The sequence below is a fragment of the Panthera uncia genome, chromosome F2, assembly GCF_023721935.1.
Source record: "Panthera uncia isolate 11264 chromosome F2, Puncia_PCG_1.0, whole genome shotgun sequence".
Lineage (NCBI taxonomy): Eukaryota > Metazoa > Chordata > Mammalia > Carnivora > Felidae > Panthera > Panthera uncia.
The window spans coordinates 61,798,838-61,826,376 of record NC_064812.1 but is presented as its reverse complement, the minus strand read 5'-3'; the positions used below and the strand labels follow the sequence as shown (position 1 = coordinate 61,826,376).

At 36.2% G+C, this 27,539-nt stretch overlaps 2 protein-coding genes and 1 pseudogene across 3 annotated transcripts in view; 1 reads left to right on the top strand and 2 right to left on the bottom strand.

Annotated features, from left to right (window-relative positions):
- Positions 1-773, bottom strand: part of LACTB2 (lactamase beta 2) — a 32,176-nt gene extending 31,403 nt beyond the window's left edge. Inside the window, exon 1 of the mRNA XM_049633284.1 lies at positions 589-773. Within this exon, the coding sequence (XP_049489241.1) occupies positions 589-710 (122 nt within the window). The 5' untranslated portion in view covers positions 711-773. The remainder of the gene's footprint in view (positions 1-588) is intronic.
- Positions 774-828: 55 nt separating this feature from the next.
- XKR9 (XK related 9) overlaps positions 829-27,539 on the top strand; it is a 41,183-nt gene continuing 14,472 nt past the window's right edge. Inside the window, exons 1-3 of one of the 2 annotated variants that reach the window (XM_049633281.1) lie at positions 829-1,079; positions 3,416-3,496; positions 9,328-9,864. In XM_049633281.1, coding sequence (XP_049489238.1) covers positions 9,593-9,864 — 272 coding nt within the window. In that variant the 5' untranslated portion in view covers positions 829-1,079; positions 3,416-3,496; positions 9,328-9,592. Of the gene's footprint in view, positions 1,080-3,014; positions 3,497-9,327; positions 9,865-27,539 lie in introns of those variants that run through there. The other variant, XM_049633282.1, reaches the window with a different exon arrangement.
- Positions 7,499-8,047, bottom strand: LOC125924252 (mitochondrial import inner membrane translocase subunit TIM14-like; annotated as a pseudogene).

The window sequence follows — 27,539 nt, the reverse complement described above, 5'->3', positions numbered from 1 at the left end:
GCTCACCTTCTGCCTTTGACCTAGTGTTTTGCTCAGAGTATAACTTGGGGGGGGGGGGGGCTCTAGACTTGTCTAGACTTGAGCAATTTGCAAGCAAGAAAATCCTGCCCTCTGCTGCTGGATTAAGAAAAAGGTCTCAGCACAAGAAATCTACTTTCCTGAAGGGCAAGTTATACTCTGAGCAAAACACTAGGTCAAAGGCAGAAGGTGAGCAAAGTAAACGCTTTTCTGGATTACTAACTCTAGGCGATCCTAATTTCTCAACATCTTAAATACACTCACTCTGACATTGAATGCAAAGTAAGTGGGGTTTCAAAAACAGGAAGGTTCCCCCTCCCCCATTATTTCTCCCCCATCGGCTATTTGTCAGTTAGAGGGGCTACCACCCGGTACTACAGTGATTCAGGGGATGGCTGGAATCGGGGCGTCTGACGGTGGTCCTGAGTGGGGCAGCCTGGCCCGGGCAGGTCACCGAGCTCCAGGGTGCCGGCTCACAGCCTCTCCGTCTCCGGCGAGCAGTTGTCGCAACCCCAGTTCCGTGTGTCCCGCAGGCCCGGGTGTTTGTCGGAGAGGAAGAGGGACGTTTACCTGCTGCCGATCCCTACCAAGTAGGTGTTGGTGCCCTGCAGGGTCATGGGTCCCGGGTTACAGCCCAGAACGCGCACCACCCTGCTGGACAGCCGCTCGATGCGCTGCAGGACAGTCGACATCTCGGTTTCCGCCACCCGCCGACGCGCGGAGACCAGAGCGCGGAACTGGTGACTGGGCTCGGGGCGGGGCCGGCAGTCAGCTGACGCCGCGCTCGCCAGACGGGAGGAGAGCTCAGCTGTGCTGGGGGCGGGGCCAGAGGTCAAAGGACACCTCCCGGGCTGCGCGGGCACCGGCGGGAGGGCGGGCGAGCGAAGGCGCGTGGCTTGAGGCGTCTTGAGGCCGGGTTGGGTTCCGGCTCGTCGGGCGCTGTCGCCTGTCACAGAGCCTGGTGCCTTCACAGGGACTTGTGTCCAGACAGGCGAGTTCATCTCAGTGGTCCAGAGACGTTTTAACCCAGGAGGTCTCGTAGTGGAGCAAAGGGCAGGCAGGTGTGGGGTTGGTTACAAAACACTGGCACCTCGTTGTTTTTAGGCCATGGCGGTGTGTGAGTGTGTGTGTGAGGGAGAAGGAGCTTGTGAATCTTTCATAATAGCGGCAGCTAATATTTACTTAGTCCTTACTGCTATGCTGAGTGCTTTCTCTAGACACTATTTAACCCTCACAACATTAAGACGTAGGCGCTATTTTTATGGCCGCTTTATAAATGAAAAACGGAGATTTGGAGACTTGCCCAGGTGACAGCTATGAACCCCCGCTCAGCGTCTGCTGCTTTGCCCCCATCTGGTCACGTTCAAGGAGCTTGTCCCTCCCTCCGCGGGCCGTGTTCCTGCCCAGACACCTCGGTCGGCCTTGAGGAGTTGTGTGCCTAAGACCTAAGGGAGTTATTTTCTCTATAAGGAGTCCATTTCTAAGCGGTTCAGCACTAACTATCCCAGTATTAACCGCTGCTACCTATTAAAAAAAAAAAAATCTAGTTACACCTTACCTAAAAGGAAATGCACAGATCCTATGATCAGTTTCATTGAGTTTCGGCAATCGTATGTAAGCCCTACCTCAAAAGCGATCTAGATCATCTCCACTGTCCCAGCCCGCTTCTTTTTCAAAACAAATGAGAAATTGACAGTAGATGCTTGTGGTTCTAAAATTTAGGAAACACAGTTTAACTTTTTTTTGTTTGTTTGTTTTTGTTTTGCGGGTATTTCTGAAGAAAAGACTGCTATTAATTTGTACAATATTTATTTTGCAAATCATTAGTTTACTATTCCAGATTTCTTGAAAGACACACCTGTATCATGTATAACATTTTCTTTGCCTTGTGTCTCAAAGATGTACTTTTAATGGAAAAGTGTTTCAAAAACCTTTGCTGAAATAATCGCATAAATTATCCCCTTTGTAATAGGAAGGCTGGCAATATGCCCTTTAAAAAAAATGTTTGGAAGAATCATAAAAATTCCCCACATCAGGCAGTTTCAACTTCCCAATTTTATTTATTTGTAGCCATCACTTAATGGGTATTCAGTCAGGAAGCTACTTCCATTTTCCTTTTTTAAAATCCCTGAGCTGGAAAGTCAGCCAACCTTTGAGAAAATGGTGGAACAATAATTTCTGGGACTTGTGGGCAGCTCCATTCTTCTATCTCTCGACTTTTTGTTTTAAGTTAGAATTTCCTTTGTGGGTTCCATCTCAAGTTCTTTTAATCCGTTGCCAAGCTCTTCATTTGGCAGAGAATGGACCCAACAAATAATATAAAAGTTGAGTGACTTGACTTGAGACATTAGACACCAGCAGAAGAGGAGGAACAGAGATTGGGTAGTGAACTTGGTTTGGACAACTGAAATTAGGATGATTATGGGATATTCTGGTAAAGAAATATATAGACAGTTGGTTATATGTGTTGAGCTCAGAAGAGTTCTAAGCTGCTGATACAAAATTGTCTTTGTGGATATGTTTAGAAATGTGACTTGAAGTTAAAGCCCTTCAAGAAATAAGATGAAAGATTTTATATTCTGTTCAGTTAATTTATTTACAATCATTTATCATCTGACTGCAATGTGCAACGTATTGTTGTAGACATATGGGGGGGGTGTTAAAAATGTTAGTTGGCTTTCTAGAGGTTTATAACTAGGAAGGAGACATACATTATCTTATTTTAAAGCATGTGTGGGTAAATCCTAGCGAAGTATAGTTGAAGTGGTGGGATTGCAAGGGGGAAGGGGAGAATCAAATTAACTGGGAAGATCTGGGAAAGCTTAAAGGTGGTAGGGCTTTGAACTGATTCTTAAAGGACTGATAGAACTTGATCAGGTAGATGGAGGTAGGAAGGGTATTCTAAACAGTAAATAATGTTGAGAAAAGGCTTGGAAATAGAAGAACTGTAGTATTTATTTGGGGAAGAGAAACCAATAATCATATGTTCTTGGGGCATAGGGTTTGAGAAGGTATATAGTTTGAAAAAGGTAGGTGGTACTAAGTTAAAAATACTTCGTAAATTTCTTTATCAGAGTGCTTCAAATTGAACAATCTCTCTCCTTCCTTTTCATACACTTGTCATCTACTTGGATATGCTGGGAAGCAAATTGTATTTTCTTGAAACTTAAATTTTGAATACAGTAAAACCTTGTAACCTAGTTAACTTATAAAAGGGGCCATGTGATTCCTTCTCCCAATGTGATAGTTATGAAAGGGTGTACTGTTAGTTCCAGTGACATAAACTCTGTTATCACTAGATGAGGAAATCCCATAATATGACTAACAGATGATTTCAGTTTCATTTTAGTATTCGATCTTAAAGGTTTACATACCCTTTAATGACACTTATTTTCAGTGAAGAAGAAATAAAAGATGCCAAGGATGAAGATTTTCCAGAAGGGAGTTTGAGTTAAAGACAGCTTTTTATACTTGGCAAGTAAGTCTGTATTTTATATGTATTGAATTTGGTTAACAAACGAAAGTTTGCTAGTTTTTATTTCTTCAGATGTCTGGATTATTGCAAAGAGATCCCACACAGCGGGCAAAGGTTATTTATTTTGGCTGGCAGCCAGTTAGCCACATAGCTGGGTTGACCTTTGACTGAAATTGGATTGAAACTGTCTTTTAAGTCAGCAAGTATCACAAATTCTCTATGAAGTCAAATTTTGTAGGTGGTATTATTTGTCCTAAGGTGATAAATGGAACAGTGATTATACTGTAGGGATAGATAGGAACCATCCTTTATATAATTTATACAACTATGTGGTCATTGAAGGAGCTGGAGAGCCTCTTTATGAGAGCTGCTATATTTATTTCCTTGCTATGTAGTTTTCTTTCCAGTTGGCATTATGTTCTGCCTGACTAAGTTAGGAATATAGAAGTTGCCATGTCAGATCAGTCTATTGAGTCTGATGTTTTGCCAATAACTTAGAAATTATTTTTGCCATTTTGTAAAATTTGTTTCAGAATTGCAAGTGATTTCCATATCCAGACCAGGTAAAGGAAACTATCTTTGTGGGGATAGTGATTAAGAAATGTACCCATGGAGTGCTTAGGTCTGTAACGTTAAGGAAATTATCTACATTAAAGTCAGTTTACTCATTAGAGATAACTCACAAGCCTCAGAATTCTGGCCAATAATACCCTTCTCATAGAGATTTGTGAGTATTAAATAAAATGTGTCTAAAAATACTTCACACATAGTAAACCCTCAGCAGTGGTAGCTATTGTTACTATTATCTGTTCTTCCATTATATATGTGATATTCTTTTCCCTAGGTAGTGAAGCTTAACAGATTTCTTTTTTAAAATGAAAAATAGGACTACTCTATGACCCAACAATTGCACTACTAGGTATTTACCCAAAACGGATACAAAAATACTGATTGGAAGGGGCACATGCACCCCGATGTTCACAGCAGCATTATCAACAATAGCCAAATTATGGAAAGAGCCCAAAGATCTATTGACTGATGAATGGATAAAGAAGATGTGTATATCTATACAATGGAACATTACTCAGCCATTGAAAAGAATGAAATCTTGCCATTTGCAGTGATGTGGTTGGAGCTAGAGTGTATTATGTCTAGCAAAATAAGTCAGTCAGAGAAAGACAAATACCATATGATTTCACTCATGTGGAATTTAAGAAACAAAACAGATGCATATAGGGGCAGGGAGAAAAAAAAGAAGGAGGCAAACCATTAGAGACTCTTTAATGATAGAGAACAAACTAAGAGTTGCTGGAGGGGAGGTGGGCGGGGGATGGGCCAAATGAGTAATCAGTATTAAGGAGGGCACTTGTGATGAGCACTGGGTGTTACATGTAAGTGATGAATCACTAAATTCTCCTGAAACTGATATTATATACTATATATTAACTAGAATTTAAATAAAAACTTACAAAAATACTATATTTTTTAGAATGATATTAGAACAGGGTTTGGATGCACATTGAACACATCCAGTATGACCATGGTAAGGAATTTGCCAATTTTTGGTGGAGCTTTTGTTTCTGGAGGATGTATTTGAAATCTAGTACATTAGATTTTCAAACTAGCTGTTCTTTTCACCTGGAAAACTTTTCTACATGATATAGACATAACTAATTTCATTACTCATTTGCCTACCTCCTCAGAGAGGCCTGTCCTGACTATTCTAGTTAAAATTGCAACTCATAATGGGGGGCACCCGGTGGCTTAGTCAGTTGGGGGACCGACTTCAGCTCAGGTCATGATCTCATGGTCTGTGGGTTTGAGCCCCTCATCAGGCTCTGTGCTGACAGCTCAGAGCCTGGCACCTACTTCAGATTCTGTGTCTCCCTCTCTCTTCTCTTCCCCCCCACCTTGTGTTCTATCAAAAATAAGTAAATATTAAAAAAATTAAAAAAAATAAAATTTTAACTCATGATGAGACTATCTCTACTCTCAACTCCTAGAGTTGTATTTTTTTCCATAATACTTATCACCTTCCAGTATAATATTTCATTCACTTACTGTTTTTATTGTTAATTGATTGTCTTCCTCTGCTAGGATGTAAGTTCCACAAGGGCAGGAATTTTTGTCTCTTTTGTCATTTGATATATCCCAAAAGCCTAAAATAGCACATGGTAGGTTCTAAGTAAGTATTTAGTTCAATTGAACAGAACCTTCTGATTAAATCTCACCCTCCTAACCTCCATGCTTATGTTGGGCATGATGTCTTTCATTTTAAAATAAGAAGCATACTGCAGGGAAATTCATGGGCTGCTGGATAGGGAAAACTCAGATTTTAAAATTATTTTTTTCTATCCTGTTGGCCACAGCATTCTTGACAGGAAAAGTAGTAATAGCGAGCTTTTTTTTTTTTTTCTGTAAGAAGAGTGAAATACCTTTTCATATAATTTTGAAGACTTTTAAACAAAATACTTATACGTGGTAAAATAACGAGAACACTGTAAGTATTGGGTTGTGTGTGTTTTTAGTAACATTGCCCCCTCCTGGTTTTTAAAGTAATAAATGTTCTTTGTAGAGCATATCAGGTGTTAGTCTATTCAGGCTGCCATAACAGAATACCACAGACTATGTGGCTTAAACAACAGAAATTAATTGTTTATAGTTATGGAGTCCAGAAGTCCAATATCATGCTGCCAGCAGGGTTGGTTTCTTGTGAGTCCTCTTTTTGTTGGTTGCAGATGACTGCCTTCTTGCTGTGTCCTCATGTGAGTGTATGGGAGGAGGGTGTGTGGGGGAGATAGGTCTGTGTTGTCACTTCATTGAAAAAAAATTTAACGTTTTATTTTATTTTTTGAGAGACAGAGACAGAGTGCGAGCAGGGGGAGGGGCAGAGAGACAGGAAGACACAGAATCTGAAGCAGGCTCCAGGCTGTGTCAGCACATGGGGCTTGAACCCATGAATGCGAGATCATGATCTGGGCTAAAGTCGGATGTTCAACCAACTGAGCCACCCAGACACCTCTGTCACTTTGTTTTATAAGGGCATCAGTCCTATTGGATTAGGGCTCGGTCCTTATTATTCCTTTTAAACTTAATTACCTCCTGAGAGGCCTGTCTCTAAATACAGTCACACTGGTGGTTAGTACTTCAACATAAGAACATGCCACAGTATTTATTTTTACTTAACATTCTTGAAAGTGAAGTCAAAGATGGCAAACTCAGATGCTTATAGAGATCAGGGAGGCAGGCAAGGTAATGATGGTAACTTAACATTTATTGAGCTCTAACTGTATGCCAAGTGCTAGAGGTTTATGTGTATTATACATATTACCTTTCTTAGTTTTCACAACAACCCTGTGAGGTATATGCCATTATTATTTCCATATTTCAGGTGAAAGAAAATAAGGCATAGGCAGGTAAAAGAACATGTTTAAGGACACACAGCTAGTAGGTAGCTGTATTAGCATTGAGACCCAGCTGCTGAAATGACTGAAGTTAGGTGGCTTGCTACTGTGGTGAACTTGAGAGAGCATGCCCCCATTAGTAGGAGGCATCCACTACTAATGAAGGAATATTAGCCTATTGTAGCAGTTCTTTCAGTTTTTTGATAGCCGTGAAAAATCTGGATTTTTATATGAAATATTGGCAATTACTTAGGAAAATTTAAAAAAAAACCCTGTTGACTCAAACTTTTTTTCTTTTTCCTTTTTTTTGTAGCTTCGAAACATTTTGTTATAAAAAGCTGGCACTCTTAAACATAAACTAATAAGAACTTAAAATTCATTGCCCATGCAGCACCTGGGTGGCTTAGTTTGTTGAGTGTCTGACTCTTGATTTTGGCTCAGGTCATGATCCCAGGATCAAGCCCCGCATCAGGCTCCATGCTGAACGTGGAGCCTGCTTGGGATTCTCTCTCTCTATCTCTCTGCCCCTCTCCCCAACTCTCTCTCTCTCTCTCTCTCTCTGTCTCTCTAAAATTAAAAAAAAAATCATTGCATATTTACTTCATTTTTTAGCTTGACCTTGTAGTAAATCTTTAGCTTCATTGATTTTGGCTGCTGTAAGGAGATCCTCTCTTGTCTAGGTGATTTAAAATCGTAATTCGTTGATGAGCATCTCTTATTTTTCCTTTATTGGCAGTAGAGCTTATGCCTACTACTTATTTTTTATTTTTCTTTTATTATTATTATTATTTTTTTTTTTTTAGCTTACTCCTGCTATTAGTGCTGCTTCTCATTTTGTCATTTCGGGTTCAAACCCACCTCTGTAATAGCGACCACTGAAGGCAGATTTTGGTAGACTTTGAAAAGCTTGTTTTGCTTTAGGCTCCGTATGGTTTATGGCTTACAAAATTATAACAGCCTGCAAATCCTGCAGCAGTAATGGTAAATCCATTTGCTACCACTGTACTGGCTCTGGCTCTGGGTCTGGTTTAAGTCCCCTGCTTCTACCCAGCCTAGAGGCTGCAGCCACCAATTCCATGCCTTTACCAGAGAGCACCACTGGCTGGTACAAAGGGCCCAGACACACACACCCCACGAAATGTGGGAGCATCTTTCAAGTCAGACAGATTTTGTCTGTGGATTGCATTCAGCCCACATTTATAAAATAGGGGTCATAATAGTAGTACCTATCTCCTAAATTTGATGTAAGAATTAATCTTACATCAAATTTAATCTTACATCTAAATCTTGTATAAGATTTAGTTTAATGCCTGACACATAGGGCTAAGTAAATGTTAGCTAACATTAGTAGCATAAACATTTTTTCCAGTCATTCAAATTCTTTAAAAGTATAATTTACTATTATTTTTATTTTAAGAGATTATATAAGTAATACATGAGTACATGTCTCTTGTAAAAAACTCCAACAATATAAAAGAGTAATTAATTACAGGATTGAAATTGCATTTACTTTCTATTCCCAACTTCCTTACTTTCTCCATATATAATTGAAAACCATAAATGCTATATTTTTCCTTCTGGCACTTGCTTTTTTTTTGCTTAACATATCTTGGAGATCTTCTGAAGTCAGTTTATACAGAGCTGCTTCATTCTTTTTAAAAGTTGCATAGTATATTCTTTGCTATGGAGGTAAATTAACTTATTGAACTAGGTCTCTTGTCATCTAAATAGTTTTCAACTTTTTGCTGTTCTAAAAACAGGTTTTGCAAAGAGCACATATCTTTGTACACATTTGTGACTATTTTCCTAGGCTTGATTCTTAGGTAGAATTGCTGAATCGAAACCATATAAAGTTAACTATAGGGAACAAACTGATTGTTACCAGAGGGGAGGTGGGTGGGGGGATGGGTGAAATAGATGATGGGGGATTAAGAAGTGAATTTGTGGTGATGAGCACTGGGTGATGTACAGAATAGTTGAATCACTATATTGTACACCTGAAACTAATATAACACTGTGTGTTAACTAATGAATTAAAATAAAATTTAAGAACCAGATTAAAAATTTTCACAGCTGTTGCACCTTTGTTAAATATTTTTTGGTAGTTGTGTAATGTTGCATTTTGTGAATCTACCGTTATTTACCAGTTCCTTATGTTGCCACATTTAGATCATTTCTAGTTTTTTGCCACTTTAGATAGACAAGTGATAAATATTTTTGTTAGTAGGTTATGGTTTTTAAAAGGTAAGTAGTCTGACAGGAAGTTGTCAACTAATAAGTTTATTTCTGAGGCTTTACTTTACCAAAGCTATTATAAGAACTGTATGTAGTGGTGATATGTTGTTTTTAGAAAAAGTACATGTTTGATAAAGTCATGGACTAATATTGTACTCAAGATTTTTAGAATCTTTTATGTATCTTTCATTTTAGGTGTTGTCATCTATAATGAAGATCATTGAGAAAACTGAATGAAGACTTTTAACATTGGATCTGGATAGGAGGTTTAGAAAAGAAAATTAAAATTAGTCACTTTAGTTTTAGTGTTCCAATCTCATAATATTTATTCTTTCTTCTGAATAAATTCAGGGAACAGAAACTAAAATTCATTGCTATCCTAATGGACACAAATATTTGTTCTTTGTGTGTGTGTGTGAGAGAGAAAAAAGTAGCTAACCAAGAGCTATAGTGATTCATAATGAAATACACTAAATTGAATTTTATGATGTCAGTTCTTGGCATTGTAATCTATATAACTGATTTAATTGTGGACATCTGGGTGTCTGTCAGGTTTTTCCATGAAGGACAATATGTTTTTGGTATTTTAACAGTAAGCTTTATGTTCTTTGGAACACTTGTGGTTCAGTGTTTTAGTTATTCTTGGTTCAAGGCTGATTTAAAAAAAGCAGGCCAAGAAAGTCAGCATTGTTTTCTTCTACTTCATTGCTTGCAAGGAGGAGTTTTTACAAGGTGAGCATACACTTTTGATCATTAACACTATTTTTCCTTCATCCAAATAAAAACTATGTTTCTGTGTTTGGGTAGTGAAATGTACAAAGATCCCCTATTTGCATGTAGCACAAAGGTTACTTGCTCCTTAGTATCAGTGCTTATATGAGTCATTGCTGTACTGTTAGAATTTTCCAGATTCATTAATAGAATGTTTTAATTTACCTAATTAAGTTATTTTTTCTGATATGTATCCACTTAATATAGGAGGGAAATGACTCTTTTCTGTGCCTTGTGAATCTTTTATCTTCTATTTTATATTCCAAGCCTGATAATGTAAATATAGATTATCAGTTGCAACTCTGATAGAGCACTTAATTTTTCAAGTTACTTATGCCACTGATTTAACTAAATGAAATTTTTACTGCAATAATGCAGTAGCCATGTGCAGAACTAAAAACAACCTTAAGAATCATCTTGTTCAAAACCTTATTTTATAGTTAAAGAAACTAGTATCCAAATAGTCCTGAGAATTCTGTGATTTTCCGTATGTCTAATTTCATCTGACATTTTCATTATTATATTAAGGAATTTAATTATGTTAAAAGCAATATATATATTCTAGGTAAAGAGAAAAATTAAAGACAAATATTAAGATGATAGGATTAATTGTTTTGTTACAGTTAGATTTTGAATTTGGGCTATTTTAATAACCATCTATCTTGAGAGATATTTTAGTGGCTCTAGAAATCTAGTGAGTAGTTATTTTGTCTCTGCATATTATATTTTCTTGGGTTTCCATTGTTGCTATTCAGAAATTAAATGCCAGTCTTTTCTAAAGTTTTGCCACATTTCCTTCTGGGATTCCAAGAAAATATAAATTAGACCTCACACTATCTAACGTGAGTGTTACATGTTAGATGTTTTCAATTTTTATTTTCTGACTCTCTGTGGTACATTCTGTGAATTTTTTTCATAACTCTTTAAAAAATTTCACTAGTACTTTCTTTTGCTGTGGGCAAAATGTTATTACATCCAACCACTGAGTTTCAAATTTTGACTATTATAATTTTTATATTTGGAAACTCTATTTGGTTCTTTTCAAGTCTGCTATGTCACTTTTTATAATTTCCTTAGTTGTTTCATTTATAATTGCAATGTCTGACGCCTTTTCAGGTTTGTTCCAACTGGTTCTGCTTCTGCTATCGAGTACTCATATTGCCTTGTTTTCCTGTGTACCTGGTGTCAATGATCATGTTCTGGTCATTGCTCTTGAAAAAATTATTTGTGGGGCCTTCACCAAGCCCTCTGTAGAGGCTTTGAGTTTATTCTTAGGAGATGCCTAAAAGGTCTACATTTAAATTCTTAGCTTGAGGTTCCTTGGTCTTACTTAGGTAATGCATAACTGGTATACGACTCTGTTCCAGGAAAGTCTGTGTCAACAATAAATATACTGATCAGTTTTTAAACAAATCAGCTTATTAAGGTATAATTTTACATATGATAAGATGCACATATACATATATAAAAGGCATCTTAAGAGTTTTGAGTCATTTAGTCTTCTAGTCCATGAACAAGGTTTTTCTGTCCATTTATTTAGACTTTTGAAAATTTCCTTAAACAAAGTTTTGTGGTTTTTTCACGTATAGGTCTTTTTTTAAAGTTTATTTATTTACTTTGAGAGAGAGAGAGAGAAAGAGAGAGAAAGAGCATGTGCAAGAGGTGGGGGAGCAGAGAGAGAGGGAGGGAGAGAATCTCAAGCAGATTCTGCACTGTCGGTGCAGAGCCCTATGTAGGGCTTGATCTCATGAACCACGAGATCATGACCTGAGTAGAAATCAAGAGTCTAACACTCAATGGTTTGAGCCACCAGGTGTCCTTAATGTATAGGTCTTATATATGTTTTGTTAGGGTTATCCCTAAGTGTTTCATTTTTTTGGATGCTATTATAAGTGCTATTTATTTTTAATTTTAATTTCTAATTCTTTATTGCTGATATATGAAAGTATAGTTTTTATTTTTTAAATGGATTTTAAAAAACTGAAGTATAGTTTATATATTAGTTTCAGATGTACAACACAGTAATTCAACTATTACATATGTTACAAAATGCTCACCAGGATAAGTGTGGTTACCATCTGTCACCACACAAAGTTATTATATTATTGACTACATATCCTATGCTGTACTTTTTATCCTCATTTATTTTATAACTGGAGGTTTGTACCTCTTACTCCCCTTCACCTATTTTGCTTATCCTCTCATTCCCTGCTTCTGGTAACTGCCAGTCTGTATTTATGAGTTTGTTTCTGTTTGTCTTGTTTTGATTTTTAGATTCCACAGATAAGTGAAATCATATGATATTTGTCTTTCTCTGACTTATTTCACTCAGCATAATGCCTTCTAGGTCCATCCATGTTGTTGCTCTTTTATGGCTGAGTAATACTCCATTGTGGGAGTGCCTGGGTGGTTCAGTCGGTTAACTGCCAGACTCCTGATTTTGCCTTAGGTCATGACTCACGGTTCGTGAGATCGAGCCCTGTGTTGGGCTCTGCACTGAAAGCATGGAGCCTGCTTGGTATTCTCTCTCTCCCTCTCTGCCCCTTCCCCACTTCTGCACACGTGCACATGCACTCTCTCTCAAAATAAATAAACATTAAAAAAATACTCTGTTGTGAATATACTACATCATCCTTATCCATTCATCTATTGATAGATACTTTGGTTGCTTCTGTATCTTGGTTATTGTAAATTATGCTGAAGTACACATAGGAGTGCATATATCTTTTTGAATTACTATTTGTGGGGGGGTAAATGTGGAAGTGAAATTATTGGATTGTATAGGATTTCTATTTTTAATTTTTTGAGGAAACTATGTTGTTTTCCATAGTGGATGTACCAATGTATATTCCCACCAATAATGCATGAGGGTTTGCTTTTCTCTACCTCCTTGCCAACACTTATTTTATGTCTTTTTGATACTAGCCATTCTGATTGGTGTGAGGTGATATCTCATTGTGGGTTTCGATTTGATTTCCCTGATAATTGGTGATGTCGAGCATGTTTTCATGTGTCTGTATGTCTTTTTTGGAAAAAAATATCTCTTCAGGTTGTCTGCCGATTTTTTAATCAGATCATTGTGGGTTTTTGGTGTTGAGTTTTATGAGTTCTTTACATATTTTGAATATTAACCCCTTGTCAGATATATCATTTGCGAATATGATAGGTTACCTTTTTTTTTTGTTGATGGTTTCCTTTGTTTTGTAAAATCTTTTTAGTTTGATGCAGTCCCAGTAGTTTATTTTTGCTTTTGTTTCCCTTGCCTGTGGAGACAGATCCAGAAAAATGTGGCTAAGGCTGATGTCAAGAGTTTACTGCTTGTGTTTTCTTTTAAAAGTTTTATGGTTTTAGGTATTACATTTGGGTCTTTAAACCATTTTGAGTTTATTGTTGTGTTAAAAAGTGGTCCGGTTTCATTCTTTTGCTTGTAGCTGTACAGTTTTCACAGCACCATTTATTAAGGAGACTGTCTTTTTCCCATTGTATATTCTTGCTTAGTTTTTGTGGATTAATTGACATACAAGCATGAGTTTATTGCTGGACATTATTCTATTCGTCGATTTATGTGTCTTTTTTTTTTTGGTGCCAATACCATGCTGTATTTTTAAAAAATGTTTATTTTTGAGAGAGAAAGCATGAGCGGGATAAAGGCAGAGAGAGAGGGGGGCAGAGGATCTGAAAACGGGCTCTGTGCTGACAACAGAGAGCCTGACGTGGGGCTTAAACTCATGAACTATGAGATCATGACCTGAGCTGAACTCAGAGGCTTACCCGACAGAGCCACCCGGGTGCCCCAATACCATACTATTTTGATTACTATAGTTTTGCAGTATAGTTTGAGATCTGGGATTATGACACCTCCAGCTTTGTTCTTTCTTAAGATTGCTTTGGTTTTTCAGGATCTTTTGTGTTTCCATACAATTTTAGGATTATTCGTTTTAGTTTTGTGAAAAGTACTGTTGGTATTTTGATAGGGTATTTTGTGTTGGATCTTTAGATTACTAGAGTAATATGAACATTTTAACAATATTTGTTTTTCCAATCCACAAGCATGGTATATTTTCTCACTTGTTGTGTTTTCTTCAGTGTCTTACAGTTTTTAGTGTACAGGTTAAATTCACTTCCTTGGCTAAATTTATTCCTAGGTATTTTATTCTTTTTTAATTTTTTTAATGTTTATTCATTTTTGAGAGACAGAGAGAGACAGAGCATGAGCAGGGAAGGGGCAGAGAGAGGGAGACACAGAATCCAAAGCAGGCTCCAGGCTCTGAGCTGTCAGCACAGAGCCCAACGTGGGGCTTGAACTCACAAACTGCGAGATCATGACCTGAGCTGAAGTCGGATGCACAACCGACTGAGCCACCCAGGCACCCCCACTAGGTATTTTATTCTTTTTGATGCATTTGTAAATGGGATTTTTCTTTCTTTCTGCCAGTTAGTTGTTTGTGTGTAGAAACACAACACATTTCTGTATGTTGATTTTGTATCCTGCAACTTTACTGAATTCATTTATTAATTCGAATAGTTTTTTGGTGGAGTCTTTAGGGTTTTTATATATAGTATCATGTCATCTACAAATAGTGACAGTTTAACTTTTTTCTTTCCAATCTGGGTGCCTTTTATTTCCTTTTTTGCTGTGGTTAGGACTTCTAGTAATAGGTTGAATAAAAGTAATGAGAGTGGACATCTTGTCTTGTTTCTAATCTTAGATGAAAGCTCACAGGTTTTCACCAATGAGTATGATATTGGCTTTGGGTTTGTCATACATGGTTTTTATTATGTTGAGGTATGTTCCCTCCAAGCCCAATTTGTTAGAGTTTTTATCATGAATGGATGTTGTGCTTTGTCGGATGTTTTTCTGCATCTCTTGAGAGGATCATGATTTTTATCCTTCATTCTTGTTTTTTATAATGATCTTCTATCCTATGACTTTGATAGGGTCACTTATTAGTTCTAATAGCTTTTTTGGTAGACATTTACTAGTTACAGTAACTCTTTTGTAGACTCCTTAGGAATTTTTTTTAGGAATTTTTTACATAGGGAAGCATGCCGTTTCGAAAGAAACCATATTGTCTTGATTACCGTAGCTTTATAATACTCCTTTATGTCATATGCTTTTCACTCCTTTACAGTAGACTTTATTTTTTTAGAGCAGTTTTACGTTCAAAGAAAAATTGAGTAGAAAGTAAAGTTCTCATATATCCCCTAATCCCCCATCAACAGCTTTCTATACTAGCAACAGTCCTTACCAGAATGTTACATTTGTTACAATTGATGAACTTCTATTAACACATTATCATCACCCAAAGTCCATAGTTTACACTGGAGTTTATTCTTGGTGTTGTACATTCTGTGGGTTTTGACAAATGTATAATGACACGTATCCACCATATAGTATCATATGTAATAGTTTCACTGCCCTAAAATTCCTCTGGGCTCTGTCATCCCTACTGCCTCCCTAACCCCTGGCAACTACTGATCTATTTACTGTCTTCCAGTTCTTTCCCAGAACATTATACAGTTAGAATCATGAAGTATGTAGCCTTTCAGATTGGCTTCCTTCCCTTAGCAATAGGCATTTAACATTCTTTTGTATCTCTTCATTTCTTTTAGCACTAAATGATATTCCTTTGTCTGAATGTATCACAGATTATTTATCCATTTACCCAAGGAAGTATATCTTAGTTTCCAAGTTTTGGGAATTATGAATAAAGTTACTGTGAGTATTCATGTATAGGCTTTGTGTGGACATAAATCTTCACTGATTTGATACATACCAAGGAACTGGTATGTATTGCTGGATCATATGGTAAGAGTAAGTTTTTTGTTTTTTTTTTTTTTAAACAGAGTATGTGTGTGTGTGTGTGTGTGTGTGTTTAAAGTTTATTTATTTTGAGAGAGAGAAAAAAATGAGTGGGGGAGGGGCAGAGAGAGGAAGAGACAAAATCCTATGCAGGTTCCATGTCATCAGTGCAGAGCCTGACATGGGGCTTAAACTCAAAAACTGTGAGATCATGACCTTAGCTGAGATCAAGAGTCAGACGCTCAACTGACTGAGCCACCCAGGTGCTCTAAGTATGTTTAATTTGGTAAGAAAATGCCAGACTATTTCCCAAAGTGGCTGTACCATTTTCTGTTCCCACCAGCAGTGATTGAAAGTTTGTATTGCTCCACATTCTTGCCAGTATTTGATATCAGTATTCTGGATTTTGGCCGTTCTAATAGGTGGGTGGCGGTACCTCATTTTAACTTGCATTTACCTAATAACATATGATATGGAGCATGTTTTCATATGCTTGCTTGCTATCTATGTATCTTCTCAGGTGAGGTATCTATTCAGGTTTTTGCCCATTTTTTTAATCAGGTCATTTTTTTATTGTTGAGATTTAAGAGTTCTTTATATATTTTGAATAACAGTTGTTTATCATATGTCTTTTACAATTATTTTCTCCCAATCTTTAGCATGTCTTCTCATTCTCTTGACATATCTTTACTTTCAATTTGTATGTGTCTTTATGTCAAAACTGGGTTTCTTCTAGACAACATATAGTTGGGTCTTGAAGTCATATATTCATTATGTTTTTTTTCAAAATTGTTTTGTCTATATTTAGGGCCTTTGTATTTCTACATAAATTTGAATCAGTTTTCCAGCTATTATAATTGGCATTGTCTTTAAAATGTCATTTTTCAATTATTTGTTTCCACTGAGTAGAAATACAACTGATCTTTTTTTTAACTTAATCTCCCGAGAACTTGCTGAACTCACATAGTCAATTTTTTGTTTGTTTGGTTTCTTGGTATTTTCTGTGTTAATCATCATGTCATTTACAAATAGGAGTAGTTTGATTTCCTTTTTAAAAATGCTTATTCCTTTTATTTATCTTTTGTATTGCATCATTCTCTGTCTAGGTCTTCCAGTAAAATATTGAATAGAAGTGATGACAGTGACATTCTTGGTTTGTTTCTGATCTCAGGGATAAAGTGTTGAATGTTTTGCCGTTAAGTTTGGTGTTAGCTGTAAGGTTTTCATAGCTGCCCTTTATCAGATTAAAGAGATTTCATTCTCTTTTAATAATCTTGAGAGATTTATTTTTGTGGATTGATGTTTAATTTTGTCAAATATTTTTTTGTACCTGTTGAGATCATATGGTTTTTCATTAATTCATTTTTCATTGATTGATTTAAGGCTATTAAACCAACTTTGCATTCCTGGGACAGACCCTGATCGATCTTGTTTTTTTTAATACATTGCTGAATTTCATTTGCAAATATTTCATCAAGCATTTTTGTGTCCATGCTCATAAGGGATATTTGTTTTACAACAAATTGTTTTACAATTTTCTTTTCCTTTTTTGGTGGGGGGTGGGGGAGGGAGAGTGTGCACAAGTGTGCAAGTGGGGCAGAGGGAGGAGGGTGAGAGAGAATCTGATTCAGGACTTGATCTTACAACTGTGAGATCATGACCTGAGCCAAAAATCAAGAGTCAGATACTTAAGTGACTGAGCCCCCCAGGCGCCCTACAATTTTCCTTTAATGTCATTGGTGGGTTTTATTTTTTGTTATTTAGTTAAAAAAATGTTTATTTACTTAGAGAGAGGGAGGGAGGGAAGGAGGATGGGAGGGGCAGAGAGAGGGGGAGAGAGAGAATTCTAAGCAGGTTCCACACTGTCAGTGCAGAGCTGGACTCAGGGCTGGATCTCCTGACCTAAGCCAAAATCAGGAGATGTTTAACTGAGCCAATCAGGACCCCTCACTGGCAGGTTGTAGATAGTTTTATGCTAGCCTCATAACCCAAGTTGGAAAGTGTTCCTTCTTTGTTTATTTTCTGAAGGAGTTAGTATAAGACTGGTGCTATTTCTTCCATAAATGTTAGAAAAAATGTATTGGGTGGAGTTAATGTATGTAGATTTTTTAGAACAATTAGATTTATTCAGATTTTCTGTTTGATCGTTTGTCAGTGTTAGTAAGTTGTGTTTTTCAGGAAATTTTTCTATTTCATCAGAGTTGTTCAGTTTATTGGTGTAAACTTGCTCCTAATATTCCCTTATTGTAGTTTTGCTCTCTATAGGCTCTTTAGTGCTGTCACCTTTTCTATTCCTGATATTGGCATTTTGTGTTCTTTACCTCTCCCCACCCCACAGCAGTCTTGTTTGAAGTTTATCAGTGTCTAATGTCTTTTTAAAGAACCAGATTTTGACTTTGTTTTTTCTATGTTTGTCTCTTACTTATTTTATTGATTTTTGCTTTTATCTTTATTGTTGTCTTCTTTGTATGTGTTTAGGGCTTTTTTCCCCCTCTTTTTGTAGTTCATTTCTGTGAAAACCTATATCATTACTATTAACCCTTTCTTTTTTCTAATAAAAGTATTTAAGCTATAAAGATTTTCCAAACCTTTGAATTAGCTGTTTTCCAGACATTTTGATAGTTTGTGCTTTTATTATCAATCAGTTCAAAAACTGTTTGCTTTCCATGTGGCTTCATCTTTTACCCAAATGTTAGGCTGTATTTAAAGAATTTTTCAGGTATTCAGGTGTTCTGTAGATATTTTAATATTGATTTCTAATTAATTCCATTATTATCAGCTAACATACTTTTGACATTTCAATCTTTTGAAATTTATTTTGGTTTGTTTTACTGTCCTACATATGGTCCATCGTTATGATTTCATGTGTACTTGAAACGTATGCGTTCTGTTGTTGTTAGTTGTAGTATTCTATAAATGAAATTTAGTAAATGTAGTTGATAGTATCACATAGAAATTCTACATTCTTAATGATTTCTTGCTTTGTCATTAGGTGTGTTGGGAGAACTGGGTAGCCATTTGGGGGAAAAAAGCATATGTGAATTATAATTAGACTGGACCTTCATATAAAAGTCAGGCTTAGCTCATAACCTAGGATGGCACATGGTCTTGAAAAGGGTTTAGCTTGTTCAGTGATAAAGGTGAACTCTTTAGAAGTAGCTTGATAGAAACATACAGGTGGGTATTGGGAGAATTTTAAAATGTTGCAGTTTATGTCTTCAGCCTCCCAGTCTTTTATGTGAGGAAAATATGTGTTCTAATTCCTGCTAGACAGAAGAACATATGAAAGGATAAATTGGAAGACTTTTGTTTCCAGGGTAGCACTACTCCCTACCCCTCCAAATCCAAACCACAAGGATAAGAAAAGAGGTGTTTTTGTCTGTATGCCATGTAAAGACCACAGATTGTAGAAATATACCAGACTAGAAGAGGAAACAATAGCAAGTATATGCGGCATTAGAACAGTAAAGTTTTGATTAACTTTAGAGTAGGGATAATTTAAGATTGCATGTTATGGATTATATTCTAGGTAAGTTATCAAACACCAGGATAGATTCCAATTGAGTAAATAGTTAATGTAAAAAAGCAAAAAAAAAAAAAGTGCTATAAGAAAACATGGGAGAATTTCTTTATAGCCTTGGAGTCAGAACTTTCTAACCATAACTCACCCATAAGCCATAAAATTATAGGTTTGACCTATAAAAATGCATGTCAATAAGCAAAAACAAAAATTCCCCAAGTCAGCAAAAACAAAAGCAAAGCAAAAAGAAAAGGCAACATTAACAGGGAAGAAAAATATTTGCAGCTTATAACAGACAAAGGGCTAGTCTTCTAATATTAAAAAAAATTTTTTTTTTAACGTTTATTCATTTTTGAGAGACAGAGACAGAACATGAGTGGGAAAGAGGCAGAGAGAGGGAGACACAGAATCTGAAGCAGGCTCCAGGCTGTGAGATGTCAGCACAGAGCCCAATGCAGGGCTCAAACTCACACACTGTGAGATCATGATCTGAGCCGAAGTCAGTCGCTCAACCAACTGAGCCACCCAGGCGTCCTAGTCTTCTAATATTTAAAGAGCTTGTGAAGTGAAAAGTAAAAGAAAAATATAATAGAAATAGAATAAGAAAATGGGAATTTTCTTTTTTTTATTCATTTTTTTCATTTTTAAAAATTACATCCAAGTTAGCATATAGTGCAATAATGATTTCAGGAGTACATTCCTTGATGCCCCTTACCCATTTAGCCCATAACCCTTCCAGCAACCCTCTGTTCTCTATATTTAAGAGTCTCTTATGTTTTGTCCCCCTCCTGTTTTTATATTATTTTTCCTTCCCTTCCCTTATGTTCATCTATTTTGTCTCTTAAAGTCCTCATGTGAACGAAGTCATATGGTATTTGTCTTTCTCTAATTGCACATAGTTGCAAATGGCAAGATTTCATTCTTTTTGATTGCTGAGTAATACTCCACTATATGTATGTGTGTGTGTGTATGTGTGTGTGTGTATATATATATATATATATATGCCACATCTTCTTTATCCATTCATTCGTCAGTGGACATTTGGGCTCTTTCCTTACTTTGGCTATTGTCAATAGCACCGTTATAAACATTGGGATGCATGTGCCTCTTTGAAACAGCACGCCTGTATCCCTTGGATAAATACCTAGTAGTACAATTGCTGGGTTGTAGGGTAGTTCTATTTTTAGTTTTTTGAGGGACTTCCATATTGTTTTCTAGAGTGGCTAGATCAGTTTGCATTCCTACCAGCAGTGCAAAAGAGATCTTCATTTGCCACATCCTCGCCAACATCTGTTGTTACCTGAGTTGTTAATATTAGCCATTCTGACAGGTGTGAGGTGGTATCTCATTGTAGTTTTAATTTGTATTTCCTTGATGATGAATGATGTTGAGTATTTTTCATGTGTTGGTTGGCCATCTGGATGTCTTCTTTGGAGAAGTGTCTATTCATGTCTTTTGCCCATTTCTTCACTGGATCTTTTTTTTTTTTTTTTTTTTTTTTTTTTTTTTTTTTTTTTTTTTTTTGAGTGTTGAGTTTGAGAAGTTCTTTATAGATTTTGGATACTAACCCTTTATCTGATATGTTGTTTGCCAGTATCCTTTCCCATTCCGTCAGTTGCCTTTTAGTTTTGCTGCTTGTTTCCTTCACTGTGCAGAAGCTTTTTATTTTGATGAGGTCCCAGTAGTTCATTTTTGCTTTTGTTTCCCTTGCCTCTGGAGACGTGTTGAGTAAGAAGTTGCTGTGGCCGAGGTCAAAGAGGTTTTTGCCTGCTTTCTCCTTGAGGATTTTGATGGCTTCCTGTCTTACATTTAGGTCTTTCATCCATTTGAGTTTATTTTTGTGTATGTTTATTTTTTTGTTTTATTTTATGTGTAAGAAAGTGGTCCAGGTTCATTTTTCTGCATGTCGCTGTCCAGTTTTCCCAGCACCACTTGCTGAAGAGACTGTCTTTATTCCATTGGATATTCTTTCCTGCTTTGTCAAAGATTAGTTGGCCATACGTTTGTGGGTCCATTTCTGGGTTCTCTGCTCTGTTCCATTGATCTGAGTGTCTGTTTTTGTGCCAGTACCATACTATCTTGATGATTACAGCTTTGTGATAAGCTTGATGTATGGAATTATGATGCCTCCAGCTTTGATTTTCTTTTTCAGGATTGCTTTGGCTATTCAAGGTCTTTTGTGTTTCCATACAAATTTCAGGATTGTTCTAGCTCTGTGAAGAATGTGAAGAATGCTGGTGTTATTTTGATAGGGATTGCATTGAATATGTAGATTGCTTTGGGTAGTTTTGACATTTTAATGACGTTTGTTCTTCCTATCCAGGCATGGAATCTTTTTCCATTTTTTTGTGTCCTCTTCAGTTTCTTTCATAAGCTTTCTATAGTTTTCAATTTATAGGTTTTTCACCTTTTTGGTTAGGTTTATTCCTTGGTATTTTATGGTTTTTGGTACAATTGTAAATGGGATCAATTCCTTGATTTCCCTTTCTGCTGCTTCATTATTGGTGTATAGAAATGCAATCGATTTCTGTGCATTGATTTTATATCCTGCAAGTTTGCTGAATTCATGCATCAGTTCTAACAGTTTTTTGGTGGAATCTTTTGGGTTTTCCACATAGAGTTTCATGTTGTCTGCAAAGAGTGAAAGTTTGACTTCCTCCTTGTCATTTTTGATAACTTTTATTCCTTTGTGTTGTCTGATTGCTGAGGCTAGGACTTCCAATACTATGTTGAATAAGTGGCAAGAGTTGACATTCCTGTTATGTTCCTGACCTTAAGGGGAAGGCTCTCAGTTTTTCCCCATTGAAGATGATATTAGCAGTGGGTTTTTCATATATGACTTTCATGATCTTGAGGTATGATAATTTTATCCCTACTTTCTTGAGGGTTTTTATTAGGAAAGGATGCTGTATTTTGTCAAGTGCTTTGTCTGCATCTATTGAGAGGATCATGTGGTACATGTCCTTTATTTTATTGATGTGATGTATCATATTGATTGTTTTGTGGGTATTGAATCAGCCCTGCGTCCCAGCTGTAAATCCCACTTGATCATGGTGAATAATTCTTTTAATACGTTGTAGGATCTGGTTGGCTAGTATCTTGTTGGGAATTTTTGCATCCATGTTCATCAGGGAAATTGGTCTGTAGTTCTCCTTTTCAGTGGGGGTCTTTGTCTGGTTTTGGGACTAAGTTAATTCTGGCCTCGTAGGATGAGTTTGGAAGTTTTCCTTCCATTATTATCCTTCCATTATTATATTCCTTCCATTATTTTTTGGAAGAGCTTCAAAAGAATAGGAGTTAAGTCTTGTTTAAATGTTTGGTAGAATTCCCGTGGAAAGCCATCCAGCCCTGGACTCTTGCTTTTTGGGAGATTTTGATTACTAATTCAGTTTCTTTACTGGTTATTGGTCTGTTCAAATTCTCTATTTCTTCCTGTTTCAGTTTTGGTAATATATATGTTTCTAGGAATTTGTCCATTTCCTCCAGATTGCTAAATTTATTGGCATATAATTACTCTTAATGTTCTCTTATTGTGTTTCTGCAGTGTTGGTTGTGATCTCTCCTCTTTCATTTTTTATTTTATTTATTCAGGTCATTTCCCTTTTTTTTTTTTTTTGATCAAACCGGCTAGGGGTTTATCAATTTTGTTAGTTCTTTCAAAGAACCAGCTCCTGGTTTCATTAATCTGTTCTACTGCTTTTTTGGTTTCACTAGCATCAATTTCTGCTCTAATCTTTAGTATTTCCTGTCTTCTGTTGGTTTTGGGGTTTACTTGCTGTTCTTTTTCCAGCTCTTTAATGTGTATGGTTAGGTTGTATGTGTGAGATCATTCTTCCTTCTTTAGGAGGGCCTGGATTGCTATACACTTCCCTCTTATAACTGCCTTTGCTGTGTCCCAGAGGTTTTGGGCTGTGGTGTTATCATATTCATTGGCTTCCATGTACTTTTAATTTCTTCTTTAACGTCTTACCCCATTCATTCTTTAGTAGGATGTTCTTTAGTCTCCAAGTATTTGTTATCTTTCCAGATTTTTTCTTGTGGTTGATTTTGCCTTTCATAGCATTATGGTCTGAAAATATGCACAGTATGATCTTGATCTTTTTGTACTTTTGAGGGCTGATTTGTGTCCTAGTATATGATCTGTTCTGGAGAATGTTCCATGTGCACTGGAGAAGACTATGTATTCTGCTGCTTTAGGATGAAATGTTCTGTATATATCTGTTAAATCCATCCAGTCCAGTCATTCAAAGCCATTGTTTCCTTGTTGATTTTCTGTTTAGATGATCTGTCCATTACTGTGAGTAGGGTGTTGAATTTCCCTGCTATTATAGTATTATTAATGAGTTTCTGTATGTTTGTGATTAATTGATTTATATATTTGAGAACTTTCATGTTTGGAGCATAAATGTTTACAGTTGTTAGATCCTCTTGATAGACCCCTTAATTATGATATAATGCCCTTTTTCATCTCTTGTTACAATATTTATTTAAAAATCTAGGTTGTCTGATATAAATGTTGCTACTCCAGCTTTCTTTTGGCAACCATTAGCATGATAGATGGTTCTCCATCCCCTTACATTCAATCTGCATGTTTGTTTAGGTTTAAAATGGGTCTCTTATAAACAGCATATAGATGGATCTTGTTTTCTTATACATTCTGTTATCCTGTGTCTTTTGATTGGAGCATTTAGTCCATTGACATTTACAGTGAGTACTGAAAGATATGAATTTATTGCCATTATGTTGCCTGTATAAAATGGGAATTTCCAATAGAAAAATGGGAAAAGAATAAGATACTTCATAAAAAAAGGAAATGCAGGTGGCTCTTAAATTATGTGAAAGATGCTGTGCCTTGTTCATAATTAAAAAAATGCCAACTAAAAGTTCACTGAGATGTTTGTCACTTACCAGATTGGCAAAAATCCAAGTGATAATATACTCTCTTGGAAAGGCATGGGAAAACAGGTACTCTTATATTTCATTGATGGGAGGATGGATTGGTACAATCCCTGTGAAGGCAATTTGATTATATTTCAAATGTATATATATACCTTTGGGCCAGACGTTCCTCTTCTGGGAATTTATCATACTTGCATACATGTAAAATGACACATATGAACACAATTTTCAGTCATAGCTTTTTTTTTTTTTTTTTTTTTTTTTGTAAAAGGCGAATAATAGAAACAGTTTCAATAAATGTCTGTTGGGAAAGTTTATGGTATATCCAAGGCAATGGGGTACTTCACAGCTATTACAAAGAATGTTAAGTACTTTATGTACTGAAATGAAAAGATCTCCAAGATGTATTTTTTCTGAGTTTTTATTTAAATTCCATCTAGTTAACATACAGTGTAATACTAGTTTCAGGTGTAGAATTTAGTGACTAATCACTTACCTACATCACTTGGTGCTCATTACAAGTGCCCTCCTTAATACCCAGCACCTATTTAACCCATGCCCCCCCTCCCACCTTGCCTCCAGTAACCATCAGTTTGTTCCCTATAGTTAATAGTTTGTTTCTTGGTTTGCCTCTGTTTTTTTCCCCTCATATGTTTATTTGTTTTGTTTTTTAAATTCTACATGAGTGAAATCATATGATATTTGTCTTTCTCTAACTCATTTCACTTAGCATAATACTCTCTAGGTAAGCGTAATACTCTCCATCCATGTCATTGAAAATGGCAAGTTTTCATTCTTTTTGTGGCTTTGTAATATCCCATTGTGTGTGTGTGTGTGTCTGTGTGTGTCGCACCCCAGACACACACCACATTTTTTTTTATCCATTCATCAGTCAGTGGACCTTTGGGCTCTTTCCATTATTTGGCTGTTGTTAATAATGCTGCTATAAACATTGGGGTGCATGTATCCCTTCAAATCAGTATTTTGTATCATTTGGGTAAATACCTAGTAGTGCAACTAATGGATCATAGGGTAGTTCCATTTTTAACTTTTTGAGGAACCTCCATACTGTTTTCCAGAGTGGCCGCACCAGTTTGCCTTCCCACCAGCAGTGCAAAAGAGATCCTCTTCTCTGCATCCTCACCAACATCTGTTGTTGCCTGAGTTGTTAATGTGAGCCATTCTGACAGGTGTGAGGTGGTATCTCATTGTGGTTTTGATTTGTATTTTCCTGATGATGAGTGATGTGGAGCATCTTTTCATGTGTCTGTTAGCCATCTGTACATTTTCTTTGGAAAAAATGTTTTTTCATGTCTTCTGCCCATTTTTTAACTGGATTATTTGTTTTTTGGCATGTTGAGTTTGATAAGTTCTTTATATGTTTTGGTTTCTAATCCTTTATCAGATATGTCATTTGCAAATATCTTCTCCCATTCTGTAGGTTGCCATTTAGTTTTGTTGATTGGTTTCTTTACTGTGCAGAAGGTTTTTTTTTTTTTAAATGAGGTCTCAATAGTTTATTTTTGCTTTTGTTTCCCTTGCCTATGGAGACATATCTAGAAAGAAGTTGCTATGGCTGATGTGAAAGAGGTTAGTTACCACCTAGAATTTTGATGGTTTCTGGTCTCACATTTAGGTCTTTCATCCATTTTGAATTTATTTTTGTGTGTGGTGTATCAAAGTGGTCCAGTTTCATTCTTTTGCATGTTGCTGTCCAGTTTTCCCAGCACCATTTGTTGAAGACTATCTAAGATATACATGTGTGTATGTGTATATGTATATATGTATATATATATTTTAATTTTTTGATGTTTATTTATTTTTGAGAGAGAGAGTAAGAGAGAGAGAGAGAGAGAGACAGAGAGAGACAGAGAGAGACAGAGTGTGAGCAGGGGAGGGGCAGAAAGAGAGGGAGACACAGAATCTGAAGCAGGCTCCAGGCTTTAAGCCATTATCACAGAGCCCGACGCGAGGCTCAAACCCATGACCTATGCGTTCATGACCTGAGCCAAAGTTGGATGCTCAACCTACTGAGCCACCCAGGTGCCTCTAAGATATATTTTTAAGTGAAAAGACAAGGTGCAGGCAGTAAGTATGATATGATACAATCTGTGTAAAAGAAGGTGGTGAAAGGCTTATATGCTTGTTTTTGCTTGCATATACATTAACAAACTCTAGAAAGGTATGCCTGAAACCAGTAACAGTGAATTCTTGTGGTCATAGGGGAGGGTAAAAACTGGGTAGTTGGGCCATAGGAGTGGGAAGAAGTTTTTTCAGTGAATAACTTTTTGTATTTTTTGATTTTTGAATTATGTATTTTGCCTGCTCAAAGAATTAAACAAAAGAAGAAAAGAAAAAGTTGAATTAGATTGGCTCTTAGTGAAAAATGCCTGCCAGCTAGATAAACAAAAACTCTTCCTTCTTTTTGTCTTTCTTTTTCTTTGCGTTTTAGTTAGTGTTAGAAGTGGTAGAATACTGAGACAAATAGAAATAAGCAAAAATTAAAACAGTAAAAATGGGCAAATTATCCCAGGGTTTGTCCAGACTAAATAGAGAAAAAATTGAGACATACTGAATTATGGATTCATTTCCTTATAGGATAGCTAAATTGAGTTTGTGTTGGTAGATGAAAGACAAGGAATATCAACATGAATTATTTATTAGATATAAGTGCCTGTTGTTAGTAAGTATGCTGTTACTGCTCAGGGGTCTGTGGAAAAAAATGTTTCACTTTTCAGAATATAAATTAGATGACCCTTTCGCATTTCCATTTTATGTATGATTTGTGATAAAATCTTTTTCTTTGTCAAAGGAGACTTTCCCTTTGATAGATACATGAAAGACATTTGAATTATTTAAAATATGGAATTTATTTTTGCTCCTTTTGAATACATTGTAAAAAAAAGTTCAAATTGTATAAAACAGAATACAGTGGGTGATGAGTCTCTTCCTTCCCACGGATCCCTACACCCTTCTTTATAGAGTTTCTCAAATGGTCATTAAATAGTTGAACCCTCTTTCTTATTTATTTTCTATCTGAAACTCTTTAGAGACATGTCCTTTAGTAATGTTCAAATTTCCCAGGTTGCAATATTTATGAAACTTTAGGATCTGGATCTTTTACCTCAAACTCTAAATATTTGGGGATTTTCCTAGATATTTTATTGTTGATGATCTCTCATTTAATCATACTTTGTATGATTCAGCCTTCTCAAATTTATTGAGACTTCTTCTAAGGCTCAGCATATAGTCTAACTTGGTGAATAGTCCATGTGCATTTGAAACAAATTTATAATTTGCTATTGCTGGGTGCAGTGTTCTATGCATGTAAATTAGGGCGTTTAGGCTGATAGTGTTATTAAAATCTTCAGTATGCTTATTGATTTTTTCTTTTGGCCTTTTTCTTTCAGTTAC